The sequence below is a fragment of the Lathyrus oleraceus genome, chromosome 5, assembly GCF_024323335.1.
Source record: "Lathyrus oleraceus cultivar Zhongwan6 chromosome 5, CAAS_Psat_ZW6_1.0, whole genome shotgun sequence".
Taxonomy (NCBI): Eukaryota; Viridiplantae; Streptophyta; class Magnoliopsida; order Fabales; family Fabaceae; genus Lathyrus; species Lathyrus oleraceus.
This window is the reverse complement of record NC_066583.1, coordinates 123298443-123320567: the sequence shown is the minus strand read 5'-3', so window position 1 is coordinate 123320567 and position 22125 is coordinate 123298443. Positions and strand designations below refer to the sequence as shown.

General features: G+C 34.2%; 1 protein-coding gene and 1 pseudogene across 1 annotated transcript; both read right to left on the bottom strand.

Annotated features, from left to right (window-relative positions):
* Positions 1-333: 333 nt before the first annotated feature.
* LOC127088215 (uncharacterized) lies at positions 334-6489 on the bottom strand. The gene is made up of 5 exons (XM_051029129.1): positions 6136-6489; positions 5916-5956; positions 836-895; positions 698-754; positions 334-605 (listed from the first exon to the last, which is right to left on the bottom strand). The coding sequence occupies exons 1-5, from the start codon at positions 6251-6253 to the stop codon at positions 531-533; spliced, it is 351 nt and encodes a 116-aa protein (XP_050885086.1). The 5' UTR covers positions 6254-6489; the 3' UTR covers positions 334-530.
* LOC127088214 (periodic tryptophan protein 2-like) lies at positions 902-5908 on the bottom strand (annotated as a pseudogene).
* Positions 6490-22125: the final 15636 nt, after the last annotated feature.

Here is a 22125-nt window from a genome sequence, read left to right as displayed (position 1 = left end):
TTCTTTTCTATGATTCAAATACATTCTCCACCATATTGTTTATGTTTGAAGGTTCAGTATACTTTAAAATTTGTGAATTAAGTAGAAATAAAACACTAATAGATTGGTATGTAGCTATAAATCAATTGATGGCACAACAAATTGTTTCCTTAAAACTTCACCAAAGAAACACCACATGATCAGAGGAAATTTAATAAAAATCACAAAGATCATCCAAGAACAGCCAAAAACAGAACATCAAATATGGCAGTCTGTGTAGAATGATATCACAGTTACAATAAAAAATTGGTGGGAAAAACATAGTATAAAGGCAGTTTGTGTGCATTCAGCAACTTAACACCAAAAAAATAACTTTTCTATGTCGATTATATATTTTTCAGGAATTATACAAGCTACATAGGATCAAAACTTCTACTTGCACATACAAAACTCTCCAAATTAAAGTTTGGTGAAAAATGGAGGTAGATTTCAGCCAAGGGGACAAAAATAAATTATCAAAATTAGACAAACTGTTTGAACATGGTTCCAACTTAATTTTCCTGAAACTGATGACCGCATCGGGTGCATGTGTAGAAAGTAGTTTGACCTTCATCTGCTGATCTCATCTGAAATTAGCAAGATTTATATACATAAAAATGTGGTACCAAATAAGCTCCAAATTAAGTTGGCAAGGCTTCATTATGTAGTCTAGTAATACCTGTCTGGTATAAAAGGCAGCCTCACCATGACCACATTTTTCGCATGTCTTGTTGACCTGTATAGAAACATAACATTAAAACCTGTAAACATCTGCTTAAAAATCATGCCATTAAATATATATTGCAGGATGCATTACCTTAGACAATTGCACTGTCTGTTCTTCGAGTAGATTAATTCCAAGTTCTCTTCTGATATCCTGCCAACACAAATTACACAAAGTTCATTTGCCAATAATCAATAATATGTGAATATGTACATGCTTAAAATCACATCACAAATTTTTCTATTGGATCCACCTTATGAAAACAAATTATAATTTATATGAAAACAATTTTATATGATATCTTTGTTGTAGAAATAACTTATATATAGTCACTTATATGATTTTATGTTGCCTTACTTAAAATGTTTATTTAAATAGAGTCTAAATTGGTATCTGCTATGTTAAACCTTTTGGTTTGATCAATTTAGTCTTGAAATTGTTTTAGAAAACATTGTGATGGATTATTTTCAGTGCTAGAGATCACCTTCATAGATTCTAAATTGACATTTTCTATAATTTCAAAAACTAAAGTAGTGATTCATTCCTTATTTTGTCATCTATAAATCTCAATAGCAATTGAACAGAACTTAAACTGATTCCAAACATGCAGGTTTTCAGAGGTGGTTGAACTTGTGAGTGTGTGTTGGTTCGAAATCCGGGGCTTGATCAACACCAGCATGCTATCTCCATAGACTTTGTACGGAGCATATCTTGTATTTAAGCCAAGTGGTTGGTTATGGAACCTATGGTTTGAATATCAGCCAGTTGAAGCTTCCATTGTCATTTCTGGAGGTGATCATGTCGAACAAAATGTATTCTTGGATGTAGAAAGAGGAAGAAGGCTAAGATACCAGATTGTTCCTCACCGTTCCTGTTCTGGGATATTCAGTCAAGCACACGTTTTGTGGAAGCAACAATAGTACCCACAGGAAGTGTTAGAAATTGGGTTCGGCCTAACTCATCACTACAAAATCGGTTTGTAAGACAAGGGATGACACTCTATATAAATCATTTGTAGACTCTATCTTTAACCAATATAGGCCTTGGGTTTCTCCCAAAAATGATCTGCAGAAGTATCCGAAGGATAGAGCAGCTGGGTGGTTAGATGGGTGGTTGGAGATGGAATTGGGAGAGTTCTTCAACAAAGGAGGAGATGATAAGGAAGTGGAGGTAGGAGTGTATGAGATAAAGGGTTGTGATTGGAAGGGTGGTCTTGTTGTTCAAGGAATTAAAAAAAGGCCTAAGCCTAAATCATGTTGAATGAATATCCAAACCAAATTAAGAACATGTTTGGATTTGCATCTAGTTGCCTTCACTGCTGGTGAAAACACTCTACAACTAGTAGCTTTGATTATTCAAACACAAACTTAGGTTATTGTCATCTCAACGTTTATGATTTTTGTGCTGGGATATGTTCCTGTATTATGTATGTCATCATCATCTTCATGTTAGTACAGACATATTCATATAGATATTATTGGTAAGAGAATGTTTCGTCCAATATGCAGTCAATGCGGGTTATTAGCATCTCTGGTAGAAATGTCACCCCAATCTATGAGTATTTGGAGTGATTGTTTGTGACATTTTTACCTAGTCATATTTATTTAAATTATTATAAATAGACTAATAAATATGTTTGAATCTCAACCCTAAAAGTTAACTCAAAGGATGATGTTGCCCTCACATATTTATTCAATCAACAGTCTGGGAATCTAAGCAATATGGTACTTCAAACAAACTCCAACAACACAAATACCAACTTCCACACCCACTTTCACGCCTAGCGTGGGCCTGAGTCAAATGCCCACATTGCAGTCCTTAACCCGGCTATGATACCATGTTAAATATCCTTGGATCTCAACCCTAAAAATTAACTCAAAGAGTGAAGTTGCTCTAACATACTTATACAATCAACAGCCCCTGGTATGACATCTATGTCTAGGTCAGTTGGATCAAATATGAATGATTCATCAACAGAATAAACTAAAACTCTCTCTGTTATTGCTGCAACAAAACTCCTACCAGTAGGTGCAATTCTAAGGCATTTTGTTTGAATAATAGATCTTCCGTGGTTAACTACAGATCCTGGCAAATCTAGTCCTAGTTTCCCTCGTGTTTGTCTTTCAACACCTTCAATGTCACTGTTATAATCATCAATCAAATCTAGAGGAGCAGCTTCGGTCATATTCTGAGTTTAAAAAGTCAAGCACGCCATCTAATGAAAGATTATGAGTTATCTGGAAGCATCGCAGCAAAAGCTGACCGGCAACATCATACATGCAGACATATCTACTACTGCCCCCAGCTAATATGTAGCTTCCGCCAGCTGAATAACACAAGGCTGTGAAGCACTTCCCTGTACTTGAGTTAGCAGATGTTCTAAGGTCAGCCATAAGACGACCTCCAGCAATATCTCTAGAACCTTCAATTGAATACATCAGCACACCATCTAACGGATCCCAAAAATGAATTTGTCCATTCAATGTACTACAAGCTGGGTGTCTTCCATCTGGAAGATAAGCTATTGTCAGAACATCATGTGTGAGGCCGTGTTTCAACTGCTCCTTTCCCGTCAAAAACATCACACAACCGAACAGTCTTATCCCATGATGATGAAGCCAAAACAGCATTTGTAGGAGAAAATACTAGTCCATGAACAGGAGCATTATGACCACTAAACACGTCTAACAAACTACCAGTTCTCATCAACCAAACAAAAATCTCAAATGAATCTGAAGTGCCTGCACATATCACTTCACCACTTTGATCTGTTGCCAAAGAAACAAACTGTCTTGAAAGAGTGGCAAATATCCTAAAATTCCGATAACGTATTAAATCCCATGCACGAACAGTCCCATCAAGAGATTCACTGAGCAGGCAATTGTTATTTGCCATAAAATGCAGAGCTGTGACAGCATTAGTGTGCTCAGAAAACATAACAATGCAAAAGCCCGAGGAAACAGTCCAAACCTTCACTTCATTATCATCTGCTCCGGTAGCAAGGAATTGAGAGTCCAACAAATACGCGACACAATTGACATCAAAGTAATGACCCTGCTGCTTCAGAATATAACTCAGACCGCCGCTCCCACACAAGGAGCTAACCCAGTTTGGCACAGCCAAAGGACAACCAATTCCCAAGGTCATTAAACAAAGCAGTGGTGATCTTCTCTTTTGATATGGACAACAAATGTATGCACGTGAAATCCGGCATTGGATACAACACAAACACGTCATTAGAAAATCCAACAACCACCATGCCTAACCTTCTATGATAATCACAAGCCGAAACCTTCGCTGGCGCCTACCTAAAACAATCCTTCCTCAACAATTCACATTTACCTATACATAAGTACCCACCCCCATCCTCAGTTTCAAGTTCCTTCCTCTTCTTCACAACACCGTCATCTCCAACCTTCAATTCCCCCTTCCAATTCCCTATCCGGTGTCCCTGGTGATGGAGGCGCTGAGGATTCCTCGTCGCCTGTAAAACTTCAGCTTAACAAATAACAATATCTAGTAACTGTATAAACCTTATTAGTTTTAGGATCAACACCGAAAATTGAACCTACAACTGAATCCCTATGACCTAAAAGCAAAAAAGGTTATACTTAGCACCACCACTAAGTTTCTTCAAACACAAGATTCTCGCAGTGAGGTCCTTGGACGCTACAAGCAAGTATTTGCAATCAGGGCTCCAATCAAAAGCAGTGATTTTTGCATGGAAATCTGCAAAAGTTTTAACCAATTCAAAGGGGAAACACTTCTTGCGGAAGGCAGGGGATCACCAGATCTGAACAAGTTTTCCAGCAGCAGCAACAGTGATGAGTCCCCTATCAGGGAAAAATTTAACAGCACCAAAGTGGTGTTTGAAGGTGATACGGTGGAGTATGGCACAGTAGCGGAGATTGATGAATAAGCAACGGTTGTTGCCGTCAATAGCGAGGAGGAAGATGCATCTGGGGAGACAGCTATGCGGGAGATATTGGAGCAGGCTTGAATGGGGGAGTGTTGTTGTTTCGGATTTGCGGAGGTCGGTGGCGGAGACTCTGTTACCAACGGGTGATAGTAGAAGGGTGTTGTTGGAGATGGCGGTGCTGCCTCCTCTGTAAGGAGCACCAAGAAGGTTTTAATGAGTTGCCACTATTATAGACTAGAAGAAATCCAATGACTTTTCTAAGAGACATAAATCATGCATAGAATATTTATTTTCAAATGCTGAGTTACTGACCAGGAGATTTTCCTGTAGGATTTCCAACAAGTTTTTCAGGTTATTTTTAGAGCTTTTACAATAATCATATTATGTTAACTACATAACTAAAAGAACATAGCTAGGACCAAAGGAAGCTCCAATCAGTAGTGTCATACATTTTTATCATCCAAATATTATTAGCCTTAGATGCAATGAAACACACGACCAGCCTTTAATAAAATCCTCTTTGTTGCTAAGAAATGATTTTGAGGGCATAATGAATCAGCCAACAGTACTTTAGTTATAACACTCTTTGGTTCATGGAGAGGGAAGCTTGAACAGAAAGTGAGCAGGAGAACTAAGTGTAAGACTCTCACGCAACTGTAGAATTAAACTGGGACCCAATGCGCACGTGCAATTATACCCTATGTTATCAATCTATGATAGCGGCGCGATGCAGGGAGTAGAACGGTTGATATTTTAGTGATGCGGACACGAAAACAGTTTATAGTAATGAACATATAATTGTCAAAAACTAAAATAAGTTTATCAAAATTCATGAATTATTCATATTCAGAAACAAAAGCCATAAATGTCAATAAATTCAATAAAATACCCTTGATATCCTTTAAAATTAAGGTAATATTATATACTGCTAATGCGGCTGGAGCGGCCGTGTCAGAGCGGCATCATTCCGAATCCAATCCCATTATCGCGGTCGTTCCAGCCGAGTCACCCATAACGGTCGGAACAGTACAGTTTGACACGATTTTCTTGGTTTTATTATTCTGTGCCGAGATTTCCAGTCGAGTTTAATAACATAGATTATACCCTCTACTCAAACACCTAGACCTAGTCACTCACCGTAGAAACTATAAGGCTAAGTGATAGAACATAGAGATATAATCATATGTTAGGAATAAGCAGATGGAAATAACATGTTTAAACTGATGAATAAAAACAAGATCCGCAAAAGCATACCTCGGCAGAAATTGTGTAACTTATTTCCTTTCCTTTAATATCTGAAAAAGACAAAGACATTCAATTAGTACTCACAATGGAATTTCTAAGCACAAAATATGAGTTCACTTGAGCACACTATGCACTCATTGACATATTTACAAAATATGCAAGCACAGTAACAATCTAACAGTCTAACAGACACGCACGCATACACCCAGAAACAACACAAAAGTTGTACCTTTTATGTTTCGTTTGGTTTTGCACAAAGGGCATTTTGCGTATTCTGTTGAAGAAACCGCGAGCATTGTCCCGCACAAGTTACAGAACAAGAAATCGCGACCACGGGAATAAGCCATTGGTGAAAATATGGAGCGTTAAGGGTAAACAGTACTGTTTGGAGCTAGGGTTTACTTACAAACAAACAGACAGATGGCTTCCGGGGAGAAGGATTGATTGTGTTGCCGGAAACGTGGTTGCGCCGCCGCGGGGAGAGAAGGTGAAGGCGGCGAGCTCCGTTCTTTTCTCGTTCTCTTACGCAATAGCAAAGGGTGAATCGGTATTAACAAATAATAAGAGTGTACTACAAAGTAAGGATTCAAAATATCATTCTTTTTTCTCTTAAAATAAATTGGGTTTTTCTTATTTTTTAGGATAAATAAAAGAATATATATATATATATATATATATATATATATATATATATATATATATATATATATATATAAAATTTTACTCAAATAACCATTTTAAAAAGATAATAATAAAATAATCCACATTTCAGATTAATTTTCAAACTATCTCATTTTAAAAAAAAACGTCAACACATAAGTGTCAGATGAATTGGCACATACCCTTAAATTTAAATATGAGATGCCAACCGAAGAAAAATCAACTCGTAATTATATGGCTTGGTACATATCGGTTGGATTTGAGTTCCTCGCCGAGGATATGTAATTATACGACCCACGCCAGATAACTTACACACAAGAAAGTTCAACATCTAACCTCCGACAACATTGTCGCTCACAAGCTCCTACGACCTTAACATGTCAAACACCCAACCACAATACCTACGATCTTAACATGTCAAACACCCAACCACAATACCAAGAGTATACATCGTACCACCACCAACAAGAAGATCAAGACACCAACATTGTTATGCACCCAACACATCACCCTACCATAGTTGCCTTAGCCAAAACACTCAACGATCATTTAAACAAATTGTCCATCCTCCTATTACAGCCAAGAATCCCAACATCACAAAACCAAAACATGCAACAACCATATGGCTATCAAACACCACAACGATCATTTCAATCTTTCCTCGACGCATCATTCACACCAATGTCGCCTTTCAATCGTCCTGGTCGCCCTCCAATAACTCAAACACATCTCAAGTACTCTGTCATGGGTCACAAACTCAGCTATGGAGGTAGCACTTCATTGCATACACAAGACTACGCAAATTCATCTGAATATCTTAGGGAATCTCCTGCATGTGGTGGTAATGTTTCTGGTCCCTCAAATCCTCAAACACCTGGGGTGAATCATCAACGTGGGTTAGGGTCACGCGTTCGGATAGTTAGGGGATGTGGTATCGAAAGTCGGTTAGGTCATCCCGATCAACGACATTAGTCTTTTTGATATTCGTATGTAATCACATATTAATATTAATACAAATTGACCTGATTTCGACTTTTATATAAAATTTACTTTGTTTTTATAAAAAAAATACACAACACACATAGATGTTAGACCAATTAGCGTCTCCTCTTAAACCTAACACATGGACGCCAATTGGATTGACAACATTGTGTGCATAAGCCAATCTGATTGGCGCCACCTCTTTAACTTAGAGAACAAACGTCAATTTATCTGGCATCAGTTCTTTAAAGTGAGTTGTTTTGAAAAATTATCTGAAATGTGGGTTGTTCTATAAAAAAAAAAATTGAAAAACTGGATTATTTGAGTAAAAAATTCAATAAAATATAATTAGTTTAATTCAATATTAAATATATTTCTTATGAAAAGTTAGTTTAGTAGTAAGAGATTGATACGAAATTTCAAGCAAAAGAGTTAAATCATTTTCACGAATCACTTGTTAATATTTTCTTTTAACTATATAGTATATGAAGAGTTTATTATCTAAAAAATAAATTGAAAACAAAATTAATTTCTTATTTTTTTAATAATTTATAAAATAAATTATAAATATCTTTTTTAGAGAATAATGTTGATAAAAAGTATGAATATGAAGAACAAATTACTCATGTTTACCAACATTGTCTTTAATGAAACTTATTGAAAACGGTGTGTTTTAAATTTTTCCAATGAGTCTTCTAAAAAAACATGGTCTTTTATAAGAACTTTATTAGTGAAAGAAATATTGGTTGTAGGATCGAGAGGAATGACATATGGCTTGGCAAGTAACTTGTATTCCCAAATAGTTCAAGATTATACTTTTTTTTTATTGACTAAAATATTTTGTTCTTATCTCACATTCTAGACCGGAGAAAAATCTTAATTTGTTGAGATCTTTGATGCAAAATTGTTAATACTATAAATAATATATTTTATGACAAAATTTTAATTCACTCAATAAAAAGTTGAGCTATAATTTCAGGATGCAGCGTGTTTTATTTTTATTTTTTTAAAATATAATTTATTCTCTCGGTTGTTTAATATAACCGGTGTAAAAAAAACCAGAACATTCTTCAATTCCCGATAAATATAGTTTATGTTTTGATTTCTTTAAAAATGGTGTCTTTTTTTTTAAATTAAATGACATATTCATTTTGTTTCTATAATAATTGATGGGTTAAATACTCAGATTTTACTATAAAAATATTCATTAACTAAGTTTTATCATAAACATAACTCATATACAACCGTTCCAAACTCGTACACATCATTCTTTAGGATGAATTGCAAAACAGAAAAAAACTTCAAGGTTCTATGTTGTATGTTGTTCTTCTAACACCAACTTTGAACAAAACACTTTTTCTACTCTTACAATTTATCTCACATTATGGTGTTTTTGTTATTTTTATTATTATTATTTTCACCTCTTGAAAAATCATTATTATATTTTTTTAATAACCTTCATATATTGTCAATCAAAGAAAACACTTCATAGTTTTATTGTTTTTCTTGATTGACATCATTGAGAAAAAAAATTCTAAACATACTGTAAATTACAATGAATGTTGTTGTTTCACAATACAACATCTAGAAAAAATTGTTTTGAACACTGCAGAACATAGAGAAAATGGTGAATGATAAAAAATTAAAAAAGAAAACAATATATGTTACTTTTAATTTTTTACTATTCGCTGTTTTTTTCAAGTAATACATTAGCTCGATTCCTTTATAAAACCAATGGAAAAATCCCTATTTTATTTTACTTTTTAATTAAAAAAGAAATAACATTTCCCCTTGGTTTTATAAAAGAATTGAGGGGTATTATAACACCCATAAACCCCGAAACACTAAATAATGTGAATATAAAACAATTATACATATAGAGTGTCACTCAAATACAACATAACATAAACCTGCTTTGTAACACGGGTTATATAAAACATGTCATAATTCAAACACCTGACATTGCATGCTCGCCTTTACATAGACTCATCGCAGCGGAAATAAATCAATTAAAGTAACTCAAAATTAGATTAATGGTCAGTATTCCCTATGTTCCCAAAATTAGATTAAAAGAGCATCTCACAGAAAAAAAACATTAAGAACAATAAGCAATTGAATGACATTATAGATCAAAAGATTCATACAAAGTCAAATTAACATAGAATCCACCAATATTAAAATAGGTTCATCATAACACAACCTAACCTACAGAAATTTAGCTACTCATAATTCAGATAACAATATCATAATTGATAGATGAAAATAACATATGAATTCCCTTGAAGTAACGGCCTCCAATGACTTTAAATACCCTAAAAATCACCTTTGGTGCTCTCTAAATCGTGTTTTGCTCTCTCCTAATCATAACTCTTATGAAAGTGCAAAAAGTTCCTTTTTATTGGCTACAGAATTGACAAGAATGTGTCAGAAAAGCCTAGAAAAAGGGACCATCACGCGCTGATGACTTGCATCGCATGTGCGATGCAACATTTATGCCCCCCATCGTGCATGCGATGTTACGTGATGATGCATGTGATTATTTCTGAAGCTGCACTTGTTTTTACTCCTTTTTCACTCCAATTTTCACTAAGTCCACAATATTCACACTTAGCTATATTTTCCTCGGTCTTTGGTCTTTCTTCTTCATTTTGGCTCATCTTTCACTTATTTTAATCCAACTCTTTGACTAAATTCATGCAATGAGGGACTGTCATTACAACCAAACTTGAATCGTTGCTTGTCTTCAAGTAAGTCGTTTGCAACCGCACATTTCAACAGAAAACAAGTCGAACAATAATAGTTGAATATCATCAAATTAATTATTTGCTTTACTTGAACATTATTCTAGCTTCCAACTTATATCCAACGAATTCGGAACACGTCTTCAACAATGACGAGTACTCAACTTGTCTCTCAGCTTACTTTAACTCACTCAATGGATATGGTGATCTTTAATCAACATGCAAAATCAATTATGCTTAGCTTGATCATGTTCTACATAAAATACAATACACACATTAGAGGTCTTTTCAGGTTGTAATTGACTTATGTTTAGGTAGGATATTTTTAGGAAAGTAGGTTTAAACCTTTGGAGTTAGATGTCAAGTTCTCCTTTTATCATCATACCTCGTTATTCCTTTTTTACGGCACTAGAGATTTTTTGTCCTTCTTATACTATTCTTTTTTTTCTTTTTTTCTTTTTTTTTAAGAATGTTTTTACCACTTCTTCTTTTTTCTCATAAATTTTGAAATTTTTCGCCAATATTCTCTAGTACCCCAACCTCAAACTTAAAATTTTTCTCACTTCTAAAAAGCAACCCCAAACTTAATCTTTTTCATACACTTAAAAAATTATACTTCTACCTAACTCCAAAGAGAGAGTGGAAAGAAAAGATCTTCCAAGTCATATGGCTAAGAATTTTAGGCTACGTCACCGAAAGAAAGGCTAAAGCTCGAAGTGGTTAGCAATGGATATACCTATTACTACATGGTGGTTTAAAAAGACTCAAAGTTATACACAAAAAACTGCATCATTGAATGTCAGTCAAACCAGATAAACTTAATTGGAAATAGATCAGATCAAATAAAATAATAATGCATGGATACACTCATAAAGAAAGAAAAGTGAACAGTTAAAGTTATTTAGCTCAAACCTTACTATATGAGGTATTTGTATGTTGAGTACAAGTTTGTTGATTCTTTTTTCATCCTTCACCTTCAAGTTTCTAGTTGTTATTGTGATAATCAAGTGTCTTTTGGATCATTTTGTCAATGCTAAAGTGCTAAACTTGCAAATCTGGAAAAAAACACAGCTACAAACTTATTTATTAAAGCAAACATAGATCATCATGGAAGGGTTATGCTTGGTTAGCTAATTCCTCTTTTGGATGGTCTTGAATAAAAATAAAGTAAAATATTCAAAATAAAAATTGATTATAAATGATGGATTTCCTCTCATCAAGTGCTTCTTTTTCGTCATTAGCGTGACGTCTCATGCTTAAAACACATTATGCGTAAGGGATACCCTCACACCGTAGAAATCTCCTGTTGTTATTCATTTTTGAACTTTACTATCTTTTTCTTCCAATTGGTAGCATGTCTATATATCCTTCAAATATGGTGTCCATTCATATGCGTTAAACACCACATTTTCCTTGTTAAATTTCAAAACAAGTTCACTTATCTCCACATCTATTTTTGCCTTCTCGGTTGCCAAGAATAATTGACCCTCCTGAATCATCTTTCATGTCAATCACCGCAAAGTCTGCAGGGAGGGTCAAACCATCAACATGAACTAGCACATCTTGTATAATACCAAGCGGATGTATAACAAACGAATCAGCTAGAGTTAACGTCATATTGCTTGGTAAGATCTTTCCTATCTTCAATTCCTTAAATTTTTTCAGCGGCATGACATTGATGCTCGACCCTAAGTCACATAAAGCATATGGGATTTTCACACCCACCAATGGTATAAGTGATGGTGAACTTTCCTGGATCCTTCATCTTTGGTGGTAATTCCCGAGATTCGGTCATCTTCTATTTCTCTATCATTTTGACATGTTCTTTAGTCAACTTCTGCTTTCCAGCCTTCAGCAATGCCTACATAAACTTATCAAACTTGGGAATTAATTCTAAAATTTCATGGAACGATATACTTGCCTGAAGTTTTATCAACACTTCTTTAAATTTTTCAAACATTTTAACCTCATCCTCGTGTACCATTTTCTTATTAATGATGGGGTACGATGGTTTTATATAATCCAGTAAAGGAGGATTTAGTTCAGTCAGGATCTACTTCTTTGTTCTTCTCGAATGTGAGTTTTTATCAATGAGTTGATCAAGGGTGACTCCTCTTTCCTCTTTGTCACCTTGATTTCCACTCTCCTTTTTTTCAATTCCACTTTATTTTTTATAAATTACATCCTATTTAACTATTTCAGCTTCGCCCTTTTTAGTAATTACCCCAATTTCGTTTCCACAACCTTGTATGATTCATTCTTAGGATTATCTACAGTGTTACATGTGAATCCTCCACTTGAGCTCGATAAAGCAACTATTTGTCTAGATAACAGACCAATCTATGCCTCAAAATTCTTGATCGACGCATCATGGTTTCTACTCATAATTTCATGGTTCTTATTACCTGATCAAAGCTACTTTGAGTGACTTTAATGAAATTCAACAAGGTTTCTTCCATCTGTGACAACTTCATTTGACATGGATCTTGTTGGCTTTAGTGCATACCTTAGTTAGCATTTGAATTTTGATTATTGCTCCAATGGAAATTTTGGTGATCTTTCCAACCTGGATTGTATATGTTGGTATATAGGTTATTCTTCTGAAAACAAGCAAATTAGACCTCCTCGCTTGTCCCTTACAACGAGCACCTTCCATTCACATTAGCTTTACCTAAGTTGCTTTCAACTAGCTTTTTATTTAACAATTCCATCTGAGCTAAAAGAGTAATATGGGTATCAATATCTAACGTACCTTTAGGTGTTCCCACAGTTTCAACATTGACCGACATTTCGCTTTTTGAACGGTACTCATTCATACACATTTTCTCAATAAGGTATTTTACTTATGGTTCGGTCATTTGGCAGATAGTACCTCCCGTGTAAGCATTCAATAACATGTGAGTTTGACTATTGAGTACTTTGATGAAATTTTGCATCTGCTCCATATTATTAATATTGTGATTCATGCATCTACGTAACAAAAGTTTGAATCTTTCCCAAGAGTCATAAAGTGACTCAGTTTCCTGCTGCTCAAAATTTACAATTTCTACTTGGCACTCAGTAAATTAAGTAGTAGTGAAAAATATTTCTAGGAATTTATCCTCCAATTCCTTCCAAGTCTGAATTGTTCCATTTGAAAGTCAATGTAACAAATATTTTTCCCTTTCAATAGTGAGAACCCAAACAACCTCAATTTAACCTGGTTTTCAGTTACATCAGTTGGTTTGTGTAGCGGTAAATTCGTGACCATTAAGCTATGGATAAACTTAACGTCAATTAAACCAGAGTCGCCACCGCGCTTTTATTGTTTCCAAGGGAAAGGGGAAAAAGTACGAACAAAACCCAAAGATAAGAAGTTTTCAAATCAAATTTAATAAAATGCCAGAGATTATAGGTAAGGGGTTGGTTACACAGAGGGAAGGCGTTAGCACCCAAAGTATCCTAGGTACTCCTAGGGAGCCCTTTTCTTGTGTACATATGTGTTTTTGTAAAAAATGATATTTGCAATAAATAGAGTATGGGGATGAGAAAAGAATTCATTAATTATGTTTTTGTGTTTGACAAGACCATTGGACTTGTGCCTACGTACCAACATAAAAATGAGGGATCAAAACCTCGTAGTTTGTGGTAACAGTTTCAAAGTGAATGCATTGCTTTTAACAAAAATTTAAGTTTAATAAAGGCACAAAAGGCCTAAAAAGGTTTGAATGGGTGTTATTTCTTTTTGTCTTTTGAAATTTTAAGTCAAGTATAGTTAATTTCATTTATAAATTTGATTAGGAAAAGAGTTTAAAAATGCAATGGCATAAGACTAAAGTTTCTAATTTGCAATATGGTCTAAGTTTAGAAAACACAAACAAAGAAAATTTTAAAAGGACGAAGAGATTTGAAATCAAATAAGTGGGGAGAAGATGGAGAGACTAATCCTAAGCACAAATTTAAAAGTTAAGAGTTGAAAAGATCTGAATAATGGGATGCAATCCAATAGACATGAATGTCATATAGAAACCCAAATTTCCCTTGGACTTTATAATCAAGCAATATCAATACACAAATAGCAAGATGAAGAGCAAGGCATCAAATAAAGATAGCTACGTCCAAGCTTAGCAACTCCATGATCTTCTTCATAATCTCCCATGTATCATATGAAATCAGAGATAGGCATTTAGGCACAAGTTCAAAGTAACAGCTTCAATAAGACCATGTAGCAGATGAACTCAAATGGGATCTCAACATTTGCATCAGATGAAAGTTCACTTCACAAACACTTGATTTCATGAAAGTTGGCATTGGCCAAGTCCTTTTACATAAGGAGTGTTGCCTAATTCTAAGTCCAATGTCTCATATCAAAACCAACAGTCCACACAAATCTTTTTTAGAGTTTTTGTTGTTATTATGTACATTAAAGTTAAAAGACCACAAACACAAACAAGTATATACAATCACAATATGATCATAAGATATGGCTCAAATGAGCAAAATGAAAATGGCCTTAAAGTAAACAAGTTAAATGGTATGAATAATGGCAAATGAATAAAGACTTAAAATTAAAGTGCATAAAAGTAAATGGCTTGAAATTAAATGTTAATTGTTAGTTGATTAGAAGTTAGTATTGCTTTTACTTTTGTTTTGTTCAAGTCATTCTTTAGAGAACACTCAACCCACTATTCACAAACATGGATCCTTGAACCAAGACATCTTCCAAAGGAATGAAAAAAGGCCAAGTTTCCACACAATACCATGAAAGAGTGGAGACTTACAATCTCACTTACTAGAATGATATGCCTTTTGTGTCACAATTTAGCGCTATGTTAAGCAATCGTAATTGGACTTATGTAGAAGTCACAATTATTTGAGGTCAGGCAATAATTTTTTTAGTGATAATGCATGTTAGAGATATGGTATTATGAACCATACTCTTAAAACATACCACACTACAAAGAAAATGCAAAAGGGGTGGACCTAATATCATCTGCACTTATATTAATTTTTTCAATCAACTAGCTTTAGGATGTAGAGATATCATAGGTCCATGAAATGAATGAGAATAGAATGGGATTGAGATGAAGCGGGGGGGGGGGGGGGGGGGGGATGTAATCAACACAAATTAGTCAAAGAAGGACTTTTATCAAATTAAAATCATTCATTCATTTTGGGAGATTAAATGTTTATTTTATCAATCTCCTAAATCTAATGATTTTAACTCAACAAAGTCAAATAAACCTTTACCAAGACTCAACAACACAAGTCAAACTCAACAAGTCAATATCAAAAACTCAACACAATTTATTTTGTATTTAAACAATTAAAATCAATTAAAAAATGCATTAAATTAAATTATGGTTGGTCAAAATCCTAAAATCTCATCAAAATATCTAATAAATGGCCATGAGATTTATCATAGGTCAAACAAGGTTAAAGGACCTTGGAGAAAAAAATTCATAATTTTTGGAAACTTAAAAGTATTTTTAAACAATTAAAAATATGCACAAAAACAATTAAACCATGAAAAATATTAATAATGATCCAAAAAATAATTTTAATTCTGAAAATGAAAGAGGAATTTAGTTAAATTTTTTTGGTGAAAGTCTCATATTTTTTGGAACAATATTAAAATTAATATGAATTAATGAAAATAAGTCAATTAAATCAAAAACCAGAAAATAGCAAAAAAACATGGACCACTTGATCTGCCTCATTAATTGAGGTGGCAGATCAAGTGAATCAGAGCGCGCATTCCATGATGTACCCTGGTCAATGTGCCACACGCGTGGTAATCAGTTTGTACACTCAAGATTAAAACAAAATAGATGGATCATATGGTTCTGAGACATGCCAAAGCATCGCCAGAGCTACAACTCCGGTATTCTTCTCCGGTGGACCTCACTGGACTGATCCACCCTCAACCATCACCAAAATGAAAAAGGAGGACATGAATTTAAAGAAAAAATGCTCAGGAGCTTGAATCTGGCCTCAATTTCTCCTAACTCAAAGTATTTTGAAAGATACAAGGAGTTGAAATTCGAGGATCATGATCCGAGTTGCTTCGATTTAACCTCAAAGCAACTCAATCTTGTTGCCTACATTGGTAGGACTTCAGACAACCAAAAATCAAGAAGAATTATGGAGAATTGAGTGAGAATTGAAGAGATGAAAAATTGAGAAATTCACCTTCACTGAAGGTCCAGATGAACACTATCTTCCTTCCAATTGCACTTAGCCTTGCTCTAGACACTTGATGGAATGGAATTGAATCAAAAAGGAAGCAGGACTCTTGGAGATTTGAATCTCAAAACAGTGGAGATTCAAACTCTATTTCCAATGGAAATCCTCAAGGTTATCCTTTGAATGAGAGGGTTTCGAGCTGGGGATTCAAAGCTAGCATGTAGGGTTCCTCAATTCTGAATACAAGGGTCTCTATTTATAACCAAAGCATTGTTATTTGCACACTTGATTCAAATTTTCAAAAATAGCAACTTTGCTTTGCATGGAAGCATGGGCGTGTGATAGGCCCATGTGATCATTCAATCAGGTCCAAAGTTGTGTACAAACATTGCCGAAGTCATGTGGAAAGGCCATGCATTTGTGTATGGAAGATGCAAGTTCACTTATGCCAAATGGTCATCCAAGTTCAAGTCATGTGCAAGTCACTCATACTTTGACCAAATGGGATGAATTTGGACTTTTTGGAAAGGTTAGATCAAGAGGAACGACTTTCATGTTGAACAATTTTTCATTTGAAGCTTGTATCATGATGAATTTTGAGGTGGAAGTTTGGAAAATTAAACATATAAAAAAAATTCTAAGTGTCAAGCCATATGTTCACTTCTTCCACCTTGGCTAACTTTTTTTATGGGCTTGAAATGAGAAATACTCCTTCACCAAAGTTGTATCTATCTCAAAGTACTTAAAAATGGTCACAAGTTTAACCTAATTTGGATTTAGCATGAAGGAGTTATGCATTTTTGAAGTTGAGGAAAATCACTTGTTCAATGGCATTGGTCCAAAATGACCTATAATGTCTCCTCATATCACATGCATTTAAAAGTTAAATTTTCTCTTCCTTCAAACATCAAAGTTGAATTAGACATATTGAATTTGATCATTCAACTTGATGACTTTTCGGCAAGTTTACCGATAATGTTGCAGTAATAAAAAAGATCGAATCCACATGGAATGCCTTGTGCAGTGTATAAAAACTAGTAAAAGGAGGACGAGGTTTGAGTTTTAGTGCGAAAAGTAAATAAGTTATTAAACATAATCACGAAAGTGGTCAGATTGTGTTTTAGAATCCCATATTCCTCTATTGTTGATGTTTAATGCCTTGTATGAGTGATCTTATAACTATAACCCCATGGAAAATTAACAAAATCGTTATAGCCGACCCCTCATGAAATAACTTATTAACCACTACTCAAAGCTATCTATCCCTAGTTCGCCAGCGTAAGTAGGGTTTGATGATGTATAGAACATCAATTCCATATGCCACTACTTTGGGTATCATATTCCTATTCAACTAGTGTAAGTACAACAATTTCCCTAGGTCCAACTGAAGATAGCGGAAATATACCCGAATGTATCGTACACTCGAACATACAATAGAGTTTCCATCGAACTTTATTTATTCCCGAAGGAAAGGTAAAACATTGACAAAACATGGGGGGAATAGATAATTGTGTAAGGAAGACAATTATGTAAGGGGAAAATAATAGCACCCCTTACATCCATTGTACTCAACAGGAACCATTTTGATTGTTCTTTGCTTGAATGGGTGTTATATCTAAGGATTATTCGCGAAAGAATAAAGGAAAATGAAGAGAGACGATAGCATGCACTGTGAGGGTTGAGGCCCTCATCCTACATATCCTTATAGTGCAATTAGGAATTTAGAGTCATGTAGTTCATAAAATTAGTGGTGGGAAGTGAAAAGACGAGCGATAAAGGTATGGTTTGAACCAAATGATGATGTTGTTTGACTCCAAAAAGGGGTGAAATCTGAACCCAAGAGTAAAATTAGCGTGAACCATATGTGGGTAGCCTAAGGTGTGGTGGCACTATACGATATGGTCGGAAATAAAGCGAATTAAATATTTGGTTTCGTAGCACAAACAACTCTTGGTTCACACGCAAATATAGGATGGGGCTCAAAGAGATAGTTTATTTGGCTCAAAGATGATAATATATCACATTGAGTGAATGAAGGTAGAAGGTTTTGAATGTATGTAGTGCATCATGAATCATGGATATGGATGGTGCCCTAATATGGAAGAAATAATTAGGAATGTGTTGGCCAAAGGTTCGCATCCTCGTGCCTACGTATTATCATCATGCGATGAAAATTTTATAGCATTCATAGTTCGTGGAACCACGAGAATAAAAGAGAGAGATTGAAAGTGATGAAAAATACAACCTGTACCGACAGAATGGTGGAAACAAATACATGTTTACCTAAGCAACGAGGACTCACAAGACAAACATAACTCCAAGGGTTAATTGCAGTGGAAGCTTGTACCAACAGACGACAATGGAAATAAATATATGTTTATCTAAGAAACGGGGACTCACAAGACAAACACAACTTCAAGGGTTAATTACAGTGGAAACTTGTACCAACAGACAACGATGGAAACAAAGAGGTATTTGCCTAAGAAATAGGGACTCATAAGACAAACACAACTTCAAGGGTTAACTGCAATGGAACCAAATATGTACTTACCTAGGCAATAATGGAAACAAATAGGTGTTTGCCTAAGCAATGAGGACTCACAAGACAAATACAATTTCACTTAAAGGGTTGGTTGTAGTGTTGTTTAGTACATGGAATAGTATATCATTGTAGGGAACAAACGATTTGAAATCAAAGAAGAATGGTATATTGGATCCATGAAGGAATAAACTCTAAACCAAAGAGTAAGCACGCATCTTAGCCAAAAAAGAAGGAATGAAGTGTTTGGTTTCGTAGTCAAACATCTCTTGGTTCACAAGGTGGAATGTCGTTATATCGTCCTAAAAGAATGTGCATGGAATCCAAGGAAAATGATATTGATCTCAAAACTATGGTATTGATTGGTGAATGGAAAAGTAATAAATAAGGTAGGATTAATAAATAAGGTGGAAATAAATAAGGTAGCTCGCGGAGAATCTGAGTCCTCGTGCCTATATATTTTCACCGTACAATTTGAAAGCCAGAGCATTCGTAGTTCGTCCAACTACGAAAATAAAGAAAGAAAAAGGATGTTTATCTACGCAACTGGGACTAACAAGACAAACAATAAATAAATGGTATGTGTGGAATCCAAAGGGATTATGGTATTTGGTTCCAAGAAGGATAATGCAACATTGTTAAGAAATTGGGAAGTGATATTGTAGGTATTGGGCAAAGGATCAAGGGAGAGTGCCCTAATGCATAAGAATCTATTGGATTTGATTATGATTATTAAATTGGTTTTGTGAGTTTAACCATTAGTACTTAGAGGAAACCGAATGTATAACCACCGACTAAGTATGGCCGACAATCAAAGCACTCGTGAGTTGAGAGGACAACTTCATCCTAACCATTATTTCCCTCTTAGAATAATCATTTGGATTCACGTTTATTTATTAAGTGTTTTAAACAAAAGTCAAGCATCGGGCCCTCAAGCTAGGTACGACTGACAACCCAAGTACTCGAGTGTTGTGCACAAGTACGTACACCCCACTTTTCATACAAGTTTTATTATGAAAATTATTTGATGAAGAGAAGTGGATAAAGGATAAAATAAGATTGGAATATAATGGATTGCATGATGATGCGATAAAGATAGGATATGTAATGGAGGAAGAGATACTTGACATTGAATTAAGCACTCGCGTTGCAATTGGGTTGGTTTAATTTGGAAAAAACTTGACATTGGATCAAGTTTGTTTTTATTCTTTTGAAAAGATGTATTTATCGTTTGATTTTATTTTTTTAATTAGCATACAATGAAAGTGATAAAAGAAAGATAAATATAGACTATTACACTTTCATGGGAGAGAGGGTCATATAACCCACCATAGGGGGATGATACACCATACAGTATAAAGATAGAAATAGGATCAAATAAGTTACAAACCAAGTAACATGCCAAAATATACAAGTGGCATGGTACCATCACACAATACAAGTCCATTGAATGAATTAAAGGCATTGATAGTTTGGAATTTACTTGAATATCAAGAGCATATGTGGATACACAAACAAGTGAGGTTAGTATGAGATCAAGGTAAATGAGAATGATGCAACAAATGTAAGCATATTCAAATATCTAAATCAATTCAAATGATATTGGATTAATTATGGACAAACAATCAAATACTAACATTGTGATAATGGAAAATGAAATAGGTGTACACAAAGCATATGTTACCTAAATTGAAATGTGATTTTCAATTTATTCAATATGATCACAAACCAAATGAATCAATTAAATGGACAATTAAAGTGAACATTAAACATAAGGATTAAAATCTAATTAAACATGAATTAAGGACCAAATTATCCAAAGGGAAATTTAACAATCTAAATCACAACTTGAAATCTAATCTAAATGAACATGGTAATCCTAATGTAATATATGAATTGAAATGAAGAATTAACCTAATGGACGATTCATGATAAAATCTATAATTTACCATATTAATCAAATAATGAATAAAATCAAAACAAACGATAGAAAAGAAGGCATGATTAACCAATTATGAGATTAATTCTGAAAAAACCTAAAATCCAATTAAATGCGATTAATCCTAATTTATAATCTAATTACCTAATTACTCCTAACTATGAATTGAGCTAATTAATCAACAAACATTAATCCCTAATTAACAACAAAACCAAGAAATCCATATTTCATACCCAGATAGAAAATTATCTAAATTCTAACAAGATTAAAAAACCAACATCAAGATTAATAAAAAAATACTCACTAAAATAAATTAACATAAGGATTAAAGAAGGGTTAGCATGAATATGTGACATGAATATGTTGAGTTGTTATTCAGTTAGGAAGTTGTGTTTTGCAGAATTGGTTATCAAGGTATTTCTAGTCAGTTAGGGAAAATTTATATGAAAAATGGTGATGTTCTATTAATTTAATATTGTTAAGGGAAGTTGGAAGGAATTCAATTGGAATGTTCAAGTTAGTTGAAGTTGTGAATTTTCAGTTAGAAGTTTAACTGTTAACTTATTCAATTAGTGGTGAGTTGAGAAGTAGTTGGAAAATGGTTAGGAAAAGAAAGATAAGTTGGTTCAGTTCATTTTATTAGGTTCTCATTGTGATTTCACTGTTGCTACTAGTCATGTATGTATGTTCTATTAATATGTTTTGTTGATGTGAAGTTAGAATATGTATTTTTGACTTTGCTCAATTCTGACCTCGTTTTTCTTCTTGTTACAAGATTCTTTTGGACATGTGTTGGATGGTCTTATTCTGACCTTATTTTGGTATTGTTTCTCATCATTCATGTTCCATGTTCATGTAGGTCATGGTTCCATGAAGGGTGGTGGTTGAACCAAGGTTAAACAACATCAAAATTGCATTATGAAGCATTATGTATAGATATCCAATCAAAGATCAAAATGGAACATGGAAGATTAGGATTAGGATATGGATTTAGGTTTTATTATATTGGGTTGACTTTGGTCAAAGTTGACCAAAAAGTCAACTGTTGATCAAAGTAAACATTTGGTCAACATTTCAATTTTTTTACTTTTTCCCATGTAATGAACAATGTAATGGATTGTAAATGATTATTTGAATGAATGTGAAATTGAATTGGTTTTGTAATTGAAATGGAATTGAACCTTGAATATGAAT